At 53.9% G+C, this 12,472-nt stretch overlaps 5 protein-coding genes across 5 annotated transcripts; 2 read left to right on the top strand and 3 right to left on the bottom strand.

Annotated features, from left to right (window-relative positions):
* Nucleotides 1-219: 219 nt before the first annotated feature.
* On the bottom strand, nucleotides 220-1,972 carry ACRALDRAFT_1076432 (uncharacterized protein). The gene is made up of 5 exons (XM_071018509.1): nucleotides 1,638-1,972; nucleotides 1,422-1,569; nucleotides 1,285-1,357; nucleotides 1,093-1,217; nucleotides 220-1,035 (listed from the first exon to the last, which is right to left on the bottom strand). The coding sequence occupies exons 1-5, from the start codon at nucleotides 1,834-1,836 to the stop codon at nucleotides 318-320; spliced, it is 1,263 nt and encodes a 420-aa protein (XP_070875346.1). The 5' UTR covers nucleotides 1,837-1,972; the 3' UTR covers nucleotides 220-317.
* Nucleotides 1,973-2,755: 783 nt separating this feature from the next.
* Nucleotides 2,756-3,664, bottom strand: ACRALDRAFT_1081774 (uncharacterized protein; the record flags this gene model as incomplete). Its single annotated transcript, XM_071019210.1, has 5 exons — nucleotides 2,756-3,062; nucleotides 3,124-3,307; nucleotides 3,368-3,479; nucleotides 3,546-3,580; nucleotides 3,637-3,664. The coding sequence occupies 5 exons, from the start codon at nucleotides 3,662-3,664 to the stop codon at nucleotides 2,756-2,758; spliced, it is 666 nt and encodes a 221-aa protein (XP_070875345.1).
* A 320-nt stretch (nucleotides 3,665-3,984) lies between these two features.
* Nucleotides 3,985-4,898, bottom strand: ACRALDRAFT_1063703 (uncharacterized protein). The gene has a single exon (XM_071016843.1). The coding sequence runs from the start codon at nucleotides 4,714-4,716 to the stop codon at nucleotides 4,252-4,254; it is 465 nt and encodes a 154-aa protein (XP_070875344.1). The 5' UTR covers nucleotides 4,717-4,898; the 3' UTR covers nucleotides 3,985-4,251.
* Nucleotides 4,899-5,585: 687 nt separating this feature from the next.
* Nucleotides 5,586-6,181, top strand: ACRALDRAFT_1081776 (uncharacterized protein; the record flags this gene model as incomplete). The annotated part of the gene is made up of 2 exons (XM_071019211.1): nucleotides 5,586-5,812; nucleotides 5,909-6,181. Exons 1-2 carry the CDS (start codon nucleotides 5,663-5,665, stop codon nucleotides 6,179-6,181), a joined length of 423 nt encoding a protein of 140 aa, XP_070875343.1. The 5' UTR covers nucleotides 5,586-5,662.
* Nucleotides 6,182-7,313: 1,132 nt separating this feature from the next.
* On the top strand, nucleotides 7,314-12,128 carry ACRALDRAFT_1070608 (uncharacterized protein; the record flags this gene model as incomplete). Its single annotated transcript, XM_071017787.1, has 5 exons — nucleotides 7,314-8,232; nucleotides 9,702-9,925; nucleotides 10,148-10,477; nucleotides 10,550-11,949; nucleotides 11,987-12,128. The coding sequence occupies 5 exons, from the start codon at nucleotides 7,314-7,316 to the stop codon at nucleotides 12,126-12,128; spliced, it is 3,015 nt and encodes a 1,004-aa protein (XP_070875342.1).
* Between the last annotated feature and the right edge of the window lie 344 nt (nucleotides 12,129-12,472).

Genomic DNA, 12,472 nt, shown 5'->3' with positions numbered 1-12,472 from the left:
AGAGAGAAGGCGGGAATCGTCGGACAGGAAAGGTGGAAGAGAAGCGAAAGGGTGCCCCCGCCCAGGGGAGGCCACCTGGCGATGCTCTAACAGTATTTTGTATCCCATCCAGTGCGGCTTGACGCTAAATACGAAACGTGCGGATTAGAGCCAGTCATCGCCTCACCTTCACTAACCAATCAAGAAACCTAATTAGCTAGTATTTGCAGAATAAGCAGAGAAATCTTTAGCGTCAAGTCGCACTCAAAAAGGTAATAGGTATTAATAGGATAGGTATACACAAGTGCTTGGGTCCAGGCGTACAGTCCCGCTAACACTCAGTGCTGCGCATTCTCAACCATGATGGTCTCCATCTCCAGGCCTCCGGACCTAACTCTCTCCACAAAATCCGGACCCAAAACTCCGGCCGTCAGGCATCCGCCCTTGATACCAGCTGGCAGGTTCCGGTCGTACAGCAGCGTACCTGCCGCTTGAGCCGTGAGCATAGCAGCAAAGGGATAGCCCCCCTCGGTGTACGTCATTTCGATAAGGCAGCCTTTGCCACGGTTCTTCTCCACCGCCGGGTCAGCCTCGATGAAAGCCGCCGCAGTGAAGGGCGTGCTCCTGATTTGCTCGTCCGACGGTCCGGTGCCCAGGTCCGGCGCGGAACGCATGATGAGGTTCATGAACCAGGGATACTGGACCCAGGAGAACACGGTGAGCATGACGTAGCAGCGGACCATGTTGCCAATGGCGCCCAGGTACGACCCGGCTCTCTCGTACTCGTTGTACTGGAAGTTGGGGCCCCAGCTGCTCTTGGGCCCGCCCAGAAGACCCCACGACCTGTTGATGAGGCCGCGGGCTTGGTCGCCAGGCGGCGACGAGTTTGTCAGTATCCCGAGCCGAGGATCTTTGTGGATTCCACGGATCGTCTTAAGGGTATTTGTGTAAGGTATCGGCGTCAGGAAGGATGGGTGGCCGGCTTCGGCGAGGGCTTTCGGGCCTTCGCTTCCGAATGAGAGCATTGTCCGCATTGTACCGCCGCTCATGTTGGACCTGGAGCTGAATTAGACCCAGTGGCGATCAGGAAGATAGGGGTGCAACTGTGCATACTCAACCATATCGATCCGCATCGTCATGTTCCCCATCTGTGCCGACCACTTCTGCTCGAGCTCGCGGGAGGCGTGAATAGCAACAAGATCCATTGCTCCTGACCTGAATCCGCAAGATTGAATGAGCTGTTGATGAAGCTGGTCAGCCGACTTTTTCAAGATTCACAATTTGAAAGTCGCGGTGGCCACCTACCGCAACGCCATTTTCCTCGGCTTGTTTGTGATATTTGTTAATCCAGTCGCGGCAAAGTGGAGGAACCGCGGCGCTGCGAATCGCTGTCAGAAATCATCAAATGCATGTGAGGGACGGAGGAAAAGGGCAAAACAAACCAGTCAACATAGTCAGTTCGCTGCTCAACGCAGGCCCGTATGACGTTTTCTCCGTCAACAGAGTAGAGAACGCTGCTGATGCACACTTTGGCCCTGCCAATGACCTCTCCCAGCGTCTTGGTATCCTCAGGCGTGACAATCTCGAGCTCTGATGGACCCAAGTTAGTATTGACATTGGCCTGCCAAGCTATACCGCGTGCGACTGCATCTTCTCACCTGGCTGCACTCTATCGGGGTACTCTTTTGCCAACTTGGCTGCCAGCTTCTCGAGTCGCTCCTTTGACCGACCGGCGACTGCCCATTTCAGGTCCGTGGGAAACTTGGCGGCGATGTGTTTGCATATCAGCGTGCCCGTGTAGCCGGAGCCTCCAACCACGACGATGCCATATTTTCGGGGAGCCGAGTCCGCCGCCATATTGTGGGTGGGTATGTACGGTATGTACTCGACGTCGATATCGTTTATTGAATTTTCGCAAGAAACTTCCGGTGCCCCAATGCTAAGAAAGAGCGAGACGTGAAACGGATATTGAAGAGGGTCCAGCGGTGGCCGCCTCGCAGTCTTATGTATATGGTCGGCGGGATAGCGGACAATTAGTGGACAGGGCGGACGTTGGCGGACTTTGGGAGGCTGTTGGGGGCGTCGGGCGGCCCAAAGTGATTGCCTGCATGACCGGGCTCCACTATAAGAGGTGAGCCGGACCGGACCCCCAATGAAAGCGTTGTGCGGAGTACCTTCGCAGCCCTACGAAATACATGTAGTACAACTTGTACAGCCTGCGGTACATCATTCAGCATATAATTAGTGGTGTGTAAGTACTACTTGAAGACATACTAAGTACCTACGAATAAGACTAGGTACATACACCAAGGAATGCACATGAAACGTTAAATTTCCATCGACCAATGACCGGGCAACTCATACTAAGTTATACAACACACAGTTCGCCAGCTAATCAACAGGCAGGAAAGGAAACAAGGGTGTTTTTAGTCTCTTACTAGCGCGCTTTTCCAGCGCTCCCGATGTACACGTGTATAACGTACATACACCACTACGAAGTACATACTCAGTATAGGTAGGCCATATAGGCGGAGCCCTTCCCATTGCTTTCTATCGATATAATTCCCAGGCGAAGCCAACACATTTGCTTGCGGGTGTCGTTCGCCCCAGAGTCCTCTTTTCCCTTTCCACTGGGCCAGCACAGTAAGGGGCGACATGATCCCAGTCACGGTGAGCATGGCCAAGGAACACATTCAGTGATGACACTTTGAGGGCTATCTGCGTATTCGGTTACCCAAAGACACTAATTGATGATTCGTTAAGAACAGATTGATGTTTACACGTTGACCTCGAGGGTGCCCTTCATCTCCGTGACCTTCTTCCACGAATCCCTCGACGCCATGCGCTGATGCCAAGCATCAACATTGGGATACTCCTTCAAAGCGTCCTCCGGCTGACAATCCAAAGCCATGTGCACGAGGCTGTTGTAGGACACAAACGCCATGTCGGCAAACGTCATCTTGTCGCCGACCAGCCACTCTTTGCCCTCGAGAGCCGTGTTCAGCACTCCCAGAACACGCCGAATCTCATTGGTATACCTGTCAATGGCCGACTGAACGCGCTCGGGGTGGTGCATTCTAAACCTGCAGAATCATCGTTTGCAAAAAGAACTTGACAACATCGCGTCAGGGGGCAAGGACGTACCATGCAGCTTGGCCGAAGTAAGGACCCTGACCACTGGTCTGGAAGTAAAGCCATTGATTCACATGGTGCACCTCGTTTCCGCCGGCGAATGTCAACCTTTGGTTCTTGTCGTATTCTTGGACGAGGTAGGTGAGCACAGCACCGGACTCCCAAAGGACGAGATCCCGGTTAGGATCCTCAATAACTGCGTAGTATTAGTTTCTTTGGTCCCGAAACAGACACGCAAAAGCACATTAGTACGCACCTGGAACTCGGCCATTGGGGTTGAGATCGGTCAAAGGGGGCGACTTGATGGTGCTGGCATGTATCACTTTGAGCTCATACGGAAGGCCCAGCTCTTCTAGGACAAAGATGACCTGAATAAAGCACCATTATCCATACTTAGTACAAGCCACTGTAATCAATCCCCTATAAAAATATACCTTCCACGGATTTGGGCCGGCCATCTCCTTAGGACCTGGGGGACCATTAAACATGAGCCTGTGGTGGAGCAGGGCAATTGTGAGTACTCACCGGCCATCCACACGCGAATGGGCTGCATGATGGCGACGGTTGATACCGAACTGATAAGGTGTTAGGCGGGCTGAATATCTGAATAGGTAGGATGCGGGAAATCGTCCGCAGATGTACTGTGTCTTGATTAGGCACTTTATACTCGGCAGCCAAACCGTCCACTCCACTGTACCTGATTACTGGCTGCGGACATACCTCGACTAGTCTTCACAAGCAAGTCCGCTCCGTCCAACGGAGCGTCCGATCTACGGCAGTGCGTAGGGGGGAAAGTTGTAAACCGAAAATAGAACCAATGCATTATTAGGCTCGCCCCAGGAGCTCGGCCGAATTCGGCGACAAAGGACCATTATCAGGATGCAGACTTGATTACTACCGTCCAAATAACCTATTCGACCACGCCGACATGCTAACAATAAGCCGCTATCGTACTATTGAGCCGACATGTACCATTGAGCCGACTTTCGCCTGCACCGACAGTCTTTCTTTCCACTTCTTGGTCCCGCGTCCACTCAAACCCTCCACCGAACCCCTATATTCCACCACCCGCCAATGTAATACCCGTGCAGCCACTTTTACACCTGAAACTCCGCCGCCGGATTCTCTTGTCTTCTGGAATCAGGCCGACAGAGTCTTTGCACTGGCGACAATGCAAGTGATCCAGCAGAAAAGGTCGACGGTGACACTGCGGGTAACGTGAATACCCATCCACCGTCGGAGGACGGGCGTCAGCCCCCCGTTCTGCAACCCCTTGATTTTGGGCAGAATGATGGGCACAAAGGCAAAGTGCGCAGCGGCGAGGGCGATGCTGGCAATGTACCATGAAAAGGAACCCTTCTGGCGGAGGTGCTCCTCCGAGGTGGTTGTGACGATGGCGATGGTGGAGGCTATGGTGCCGAGGAGCGGCGCGATGACAATGGGGAGGCCGGTGTTGATCATGGTGTTCCAGTACGGGGTGATGACGTCTTTGGCGTTCGGCTCGACCTTCTTGTTCAAGAAGATCCCAAGGAAGAAGAACTGGTCAAAGGCGAACCATAGTGACACGGTAGACGTGACCACCGGCACGAGGTGCAATATCGACATGATCGAGACTCAGCTGGGGTTGGGTCCAAGAGCGGCTCGATGGTGTGTGTGGATGTTGAGCGTGGGGCTAAGAGGCAGACTTTGCTGTAGAATAGAAGTGTGGTGTCGAATGTCTCGATGAGTTTGCGATCTCGGGCTGTCTTATGCTTGATACAACGTGCCGAACGCCGACGACCGGTGTGTGGGGCTAAATCCGCCGCTTGTCAAACGGTTATATCGCCTGCGGAATAAGGAAGTGGGTGGTCGCGAGGAGTGAAGAGATAAAGTACTTGGTGGTCAGGCCGTGAGCATGCACAAGGTAGGGGGCAACGAATCAGATTAATTGCTAGCCGTCTATTATACTCTGCTAGTTAGACACAATCATCCTTGAATTATACCTATTTTCATAAGTACTATATAGGCAGTGCTACCCTATCGTTATATTAGGGACATTCTTTATAATACAGGAGCTAAGGCTTACAATAGTTATAAGCCCAGGGGAAATACTACATCGAGTCTATTCTCAGACCTTCCCCCACGCTGCTCATCTCAGGGGCATACTCTAGTGATAAACCCGATATCAGTCTCTAAAGTGCGAGATTTCTCTTACAGGCTCCTTGCCTAAAAGAATGGGCGAAGCGGCTGCAAAGTAAGACGCCGGGCGGGGCAATGTTTGTGCGGAAATCCTCCAGTCGGATCATTATAGAGAACCTGCCGTTGCTCCGTGACAAACTCCGCTCCGAAACAACATCACGATGCGGAGTTTGCTGCCTGCATGTGGTCAGCAGCCCTCTCGCCGGCCATGGGCTAAAGGTCAAACAAGAGATGGGTTTAAAAACGAAAAGCCCAGTTCCAAGTCAACGCGGCAGCCAGTAACTCATCCATCGGCCCGCAAGTCTTCAAGTCAGAATCACATCTTTCGAAAACAGTTGAGCTTTACAGTTTACTCACGCGACATCTTTCCAAAATGGCTTCTCGCGACGTTCTCAAGGTCTCCGCCTTGCACTACAAGGACGCTAGTAAGACGGATGAGGAGTTTGAAAAGCACGTCCACGAGAACATCAACCCTGCTTGGGTGGAGCTTGTCAAGCGACATGGCGTTTTCAAATACTCAGTGGTCAGTGTCCCGTCCCTCCAGTCTCTTGCCAGACGAAAGACGCCTTGATGATTAGTGCATATGTAGCTGACGCGGGAGACTATCTGTGGCGTTCAGACCTTCTGCCCTAGCATCGTGTCGGAGAAGCTGGCGGAGAAGGTGGAGCGTACCCGGCCGGGCTGGACCGTCATCAACTCCCATGCGGTTCTGACTTACTGGGTCCGGGATATCGAGCATATGCTGGCCCTCACCGCCGATGAGGAGTACCGGAAACTCGGCCGAACGTCGGAGGCTGGCTGGATTGATTCCACAAGGGGCGAGATCATGGTCGGATACGAGAGGGTGTACATTGAGAACGGAGAGATTGTCGATGGGGCCTCCAAGAACTAAGGCGGCACTGGGGCGACGTTGAAGAACAAGCGGGAAGAGATTGAGTACTTTGGAAGCACATTGAGCGGAATACAGGACCGAGAAGGAGCACGGCTCAACTGGGTGAGCATGACTACAGACGCGTTGGTGGAGATTCAACTAGCCCCCTGTGCTGCATAAGCTTACGTACGCTGTACGTGGCGCTCTCTCCCTACAATGCCTCTCCTTTTGGATTCTGTTGGCCGGTAGGCCGCCTGGCCAAGCAGCAGGGGTTCATATCCCCTGCCTCTCTCGGCCGCTCTCGCGTTCTCGCGCTCACCATCTACTTAGTACAACGTACATACACATCCAGACTCTAGAGCTCTCTATATGCGCGTACAACAGGTTGTATTGAGGCTATGTGTCTGTGCCGACAGTATCGTGCGATATAGGTAGTCCCATGTCACTGGTTCAACCATTCCCATCAGATCTACCCATGCATGTGCATTATGCGCTCCCACACAGTAAGCCACGTTTTAACAATTGTTGATCCGCCTTATGAAGACCCCTGCCCAGGCTCGCCAGAGCGCCCGGTAATCGTGAGCTGATCGCTTAAATACGGTTGACGCCGACGAAGGTGGCGTCCCAGATGGCATGACCCCAGCGCCGTTCATTGCATGATGTGCGATCCACTATCGACGACCTGTCTCAAGAAATGACAATCATGTACCCAATGTCCGAGGTTGACGGCGACATGCCACTTCGACAAACATGTGATCGATGCCGCTATCTCAAAGTCCGGTGCGAAAAGGATAGCCGCAGCCCATCTGTCCCTTGTGTGCGTTGTTCGAAGGCGGGGGCACTTTGTATACACAACCGTAAGTTGGATGCCGACGCATCAAGATATTTTTTGATGGCCTTTTTGCTCACAGCTTACCAATGTTGAGTATGTAGTATTAACACGGGAACAGGACGTCGACGGAGTGGACGGCCATCGACCAACAGCTCCCTTCACACTGGCTCCAAAGACTCCAGTTTGCTGCCAAACTCCACCTCAAACTCCACCTCAAACTCAAGCGCCTCAAACTCAAGCCTGAGATTGAGCTTGGACTTTGGCAACGATGGACCATTACAGAAATGGCCTGGGCCCGCTCAAACGGCGGGTTGCCCTGACATGACCTTGCGGAGCTCGCTGGAGCCTGCTAACGATCTTTCCTGGCTGAACGCGAGATCAATGGCTTCATTCCAAGCCATCGAGCAGTATATGGAGTACGGGGAAGACGCAAGCATTGCGCCTTCGTTCGGCCCTGATACTACTCTGGAACACGGCCTTGAATTCTTAACAGATGGGACCATGTCTGCCCAAAGCCCCGTGCCCACACCAGAGAACACCAGCGGCACAAGGGATGCAATGGAGACGGACATACGAGAGTTGACAGAACTGAGTCTCAGCGCCTATCGGGTCACAACCGACGCCGGGATTCCGTCTACGGATGAGCTGTTCGCCATGACACAGTCGGTTCTAAAAGTTCTCGCGCGAATCACCTCGACGGTACAGCAACAGCAACAGAAGAACGAGGTCTCCGTCCCCGGCAACGGGAACCAGGACTCTCAGCCCGTCGTGCATCATGGACCCCGGACAGCAATCAGTCTTGTGCTACAGGCAGTTTCAGTGTGCGAGCAGATTTACGAGACGTTCGTCCACACCTGCTCGGTACTTCGGAGCGAGCTTGAGCTACACACGCAACGCGGCAGCGGCAGCGGCAGCGGCAGCGATGTGAACCAGAACGATCACAGAATGTCTGATGCACGGGCCGTCATGACTGTCGAGCTTATCAACTACCTGTTCGAAAAGATGAGCCGCGCCCAGAAACAGCTCCTCGCGGCCGCGTTGACCACCGACGATGCCTCCTCGAGCACCCCGGAGAGTATAAGCACAGAAGGCTCAACGACGAGTCTCGCAGTACCGTCGGACCCGTTGTCAGGTTGCTCTACAAGCGTAATACCAATCCTGACGCACAGAGTTCATAGGAAACACCCGCAATTACAGAATTATATCCAGGCGATTAGAGACTTAACTCGGAACAAGGATTGTATATAAAGACATGGTGTCAACTTGTAGCTAATTCTCTGCAGAGCATCCAAGCAAAACTTTCCATTGCCTTTTGCTCATCCTGGCCAGGACATGCTCTTATTGTCAAAATAGCAGTCAAGTCTCTTAGATTAAGCGCGATGACTTTGTCTCTACTGATTCAGACTTCGAGGGATAGCTATGACACTGTCCGACTTTGTTCATATCATCTGCATTCAAATTTAGGACACTTAATCAACGCTGAAAATGGCAGAGGTCAGGTTGATTTGTGATCAAGTCAGCCCTAAGAGGCCTCCGAGACAATGTGCGGACCATAAAGCGCGGAGCGTCTCTATCTGCGGACCGCCACGCGGCCCACGCTAGCCCGCTCCGCCCGTCGCTTCAGCTCTACTCCTCCCCCTTCCGTCCCCTTCCCAGAACATCATCATAAGAAAAAACGTGACAGCTGTTTCGAATGACCGCTTGGGCCCGCCAAGCTACCTCTGTGCTAGCGATTGGCTGTGCCAGTAAGTCGCGATGCAATGCATTTGACTTGCTTAGATTTTCGTTACACGTAGCAATAGCCCCCCTGATTACTTGGCACTACCAAAAGCAGACATCTACTTCGTAAGCCAGTTAAGGGTGTTGGCGCTTGGCAAGGGCGTGCGGTGTTAATATATACTGGCAGCACCCGCGGTAGGGATTGGGTAGTCCAACGCCTAGCGCCGCTCCGGATAGCCTAAAGTCCATCCCGTTGAAAAGTGTACCTATATACAACGTAATACCGTACCGCCGGTACATAGTGACAGCTAGCGCTTGAAAACGGCCCCACCCCCATGGCGACAGCGGAGTCGAGGTCCCACCCGTCGCTTCGCCGTAGCCCCACACCCCTCCCGGCGCCATGGTCCGCAGCGAGTGCCGCCCAGCCGCCCTGTCTACTGTTTGCAGCCCTCTCCATCCTATTTAGGAAAGTTAATCCAAATAGGCCTCGGTTTTCAATAATTCGAATACAACGTAGTCATTTACACCGCCGAAACTTCTAAATTGGTTAACTTTGCGATGGGTAGGCGTAATAGTCCGGTTCGGGCCAATAGAAGTTGTATATGTACAACTGTTTTGCTTATGTGAGAGTGGGACATCAACCTAGCAGAAGTTACGTAAGGAACTGTGAGCCACTTACGTTGTACGTTGTAATCCCCGGTGGGGTTGAGTGGAGGTACCTACGTTGTACTTATCCACAGTGACTTTGCCATACAAATACGATCCGTTCAAGGTACCCTTACATCGTTGTTCAATCCATGTGCTCCCGATCCGCCTTGGCCCGGCGGGTGTGATAATCCGTGCCGTTCCAATACACACGTGACTTGCCTAATACACATCCGTGACAGGAATGTACCTGGTCGCGAATAGCCTCACTTTGGCTGCGCCCACGGCGTGACCTCGAGTGATCGGGCAGACTCGTCTTGTCCGCTGGGGGTTGACTGTATTCAGCCGACCAGGACCACTTCACTCACCTCAACTACATCCTCGGATCGACACAAGAGGGCCGTTTTCTATGCCTTGGCCACCATCACTCTCTCTACGTGGTTGGTTTCTTTCGTGTGGTTGATCGATGGCACAGCGATGGCGCGCCAAACCTCCAGAGTTTGCATTTGAAGGCGTTTGAGGACGTTTTCAGAGAGCATCCCTCTCTCGGTTCTGGGGGTCTTGGACGCGTACGTTCTTGGTGTTCTCATATGTTGTGTCTGAGACATTCATCACCGCCAAGCTAGTCCCGAGAAGACAGGAATGAAAGTGGTGTGGAAATCCAGGCAGAAGGGGGGAACCAGCTACCCCTCGGTTTCACAGGGCCAGGGAATTACAAGACAACCGCGGGCATTCTGGCAAGAGCCAGAATCAAGGTCTTTGGTCTAGTGGTTAAAATCCATTCCACGCAGGGAGAGAGCACCAAGACACCACGACCTCAGACTCGGAATGTTGCCTTGTTGCATTCCCTGAAAACACCACTGGCATGGCCAGGACGAGGTTGCCAACACCCAGCGACGCATTCTAGACTCGGGACTGGGAGGTATAAGTATGCATTATGGGTCCACGACTTTCCCCAGCCCTTCTTCGCGTGGTTGGTCCCGTCGCACGTTGCGGCCCTCTCCCGTCTCCGACCAAACCGTGCCATGTTGAACCTTTTGCAACGACGACCGCGGTCCCCGGGCCTTCTGTTGATTGCGTCTGCCGCCGCCGCCAGCCTCCTCCTCGTTGTGCTCTACACGGTACGCCGCGTCGCCGCGTCGCCCGTTCGCTCGCCCAGAATGCTCACTGGCTGACCTGATCCCGTTTTATAGCACAAATTGACAGTCCCCAGCGTGCTCAGATATGGAGAAGTCTCTGTAGATGAAGCGGCCCCTGTCGATACCCCGGACGTCAGTGACGCGGAGGCTCCGGAAACTTCACTTGCAGACATCCAGTACGATGTCCCGTCCGGGGACCGGCGACTGGTGGTTGTCATTCCTGCCAATGGGCCGTCGCCGGCCCTGTGCAAAGCCATGCTGAGCGCAGTGGCCATGGGCTATCCAATGCCCATCATTATAAACTGGGGCGTCTCGCCCGAGGATGTGTTCCCAGGCAAGAAGAATGTTGGGTCGCATCAGCTCAAGATATCCGGGCTGCTCACGTTCCTTGACGAGATCAACCACGCCAGCACGCATGAGGATGATCGGCTCGACGACAACGACCTGATGGTGATGGTGGATGCCTTTGATATCTGGTTCCAGACGCCCCCGGACGTGCTCATCCGCCGCTACCACGAGGCCAACAGGCGCATGAACGAGCGCCTTTTGTCCCAGTGGACGGGCAAGAAGGAGGACATGCCCTTCGAGCAGACTATCGTCATTTCCGCCACCAAGCGCTGCTGGCCAGACGATGCGCCATCGAGCTTGCATTGCGACGAATTGCCAGACAGCCCTCTCCGAGAGGACCTCTATGGCGAGCATACCGACCAAGATATGGGCGACTTTTGGGCCACGCTCCACAACCGCCGGCCCAAGTACATCAACACCGGCAACATTATGGGTCCCATCGGCGACCTGCGCCGCTATGTCCGCCGAGTGAACCAGAAGCTGGAGAGCAAGGTGGTCAACCACGACGACTACTATTTCAAGAGCGACCAGGCGTTCTTTGGTAATATCTGGGCTGAGCAGGAGATTTACAGGAAGTGGCTATTCCAACGAAACCCAAGGGAAGACGAGGGTAGCGGGAAACGACCGTTTATGATGGACCGCGATCTGGAGTACCATGTCGGCCTCGACTATGCTCAGAACCTGTGCCTGCCGACTACGAACGAAGAGGACGACGGCGAGTTTATCGCCCTAGGGGACACGGAGCACATTGAAAACAAGTCGCGCCAGTTCAATATCACGCCCACGCGGCTCACCGGCGTCCCGGAGGACCTGGCGCTATCTCCGAACCCTCTCGCCATTCTCCCCTCCCTCGAGTCTATCCCTGACTGGTCCGACCTGCCTCTTTACGCCGACTACTACACAACCTCTGTCCCGGCCATGCTGCACCATAACACCAACCGCGGCGAGGGCAAGGCGCGCATCAAAACCTGGTGGCATAAGCCGTGGTTTTTCCCCTACCTGCGCGACCTGGTCATGGCGCGAATCAGCCCGGATGACGACGCGGAGCGTACACCGCTGGGTACATTCAAGGCCAAGGGCGGCGACGTGGTCTACTGGCCGCCCAAGTCCCATGAGACGAAGAGGCTGCCGCGGATGTTTCAGCCGGGGGCAGTCGAGCGAGGGGCTTCCGACCGGCGAGTGGGAAGACATGTGCCGCGATCCGCAGGACCCGACGACGCACTGGTCCAAGGAGGTGTTTAGGGATGGTAAAGGGGGGCTTGGGGGGGAGGGAGCAGACAACTAGGGGGATGGACAGGAGGCATATAATCAGCTTTAGTAGTCAAAAGGACAATCGTTACAACCCAGGCGCCCGAAAACGTAGATGGTGTAATTCATTACTTGTTCACGAACGCCCACATGTTCTTCAGGCCGGTTCGCAGCAACGGCAACGGTTCCAAGGGCGAAACATGGGCATTCGAAGCTGGGACAAGGTATGCTCAAGATGGCTTTCTAGACCATTTCGATGGTGTGAAGAAGCACAGCTCCTGGCAACGACAACGATCGTCCAACAAGCTACCGGAGGCTGCTAGGAGCTACCAAGAAGAGCCATACATGTAAGTAAAAAGGCGGCAAACACTCCCAGATGAC

The sequence above is a fragment of the Sodiomyces alcalophilus genome, assembly GCF_042370955.1.
Source record: "Sodiomyces alcalophilus JCM 7366 unplaced genomic scaffold ACRALscaffold_4, whole genome shotgun sequence".
Taxonomy (NCBI): domain Eukaryota; kingdom Fungi; phylum Ascomycota; class Sordariomycetes; order Glomerellales; family Plectosphaerellaceae; genus Sodiomyces; species Sodiomyces alcalophilus.
Note: the sequence above shows the minus strand (reverse complement) of the source record. Positions and strands in the feature narration are given on the sequence as shown.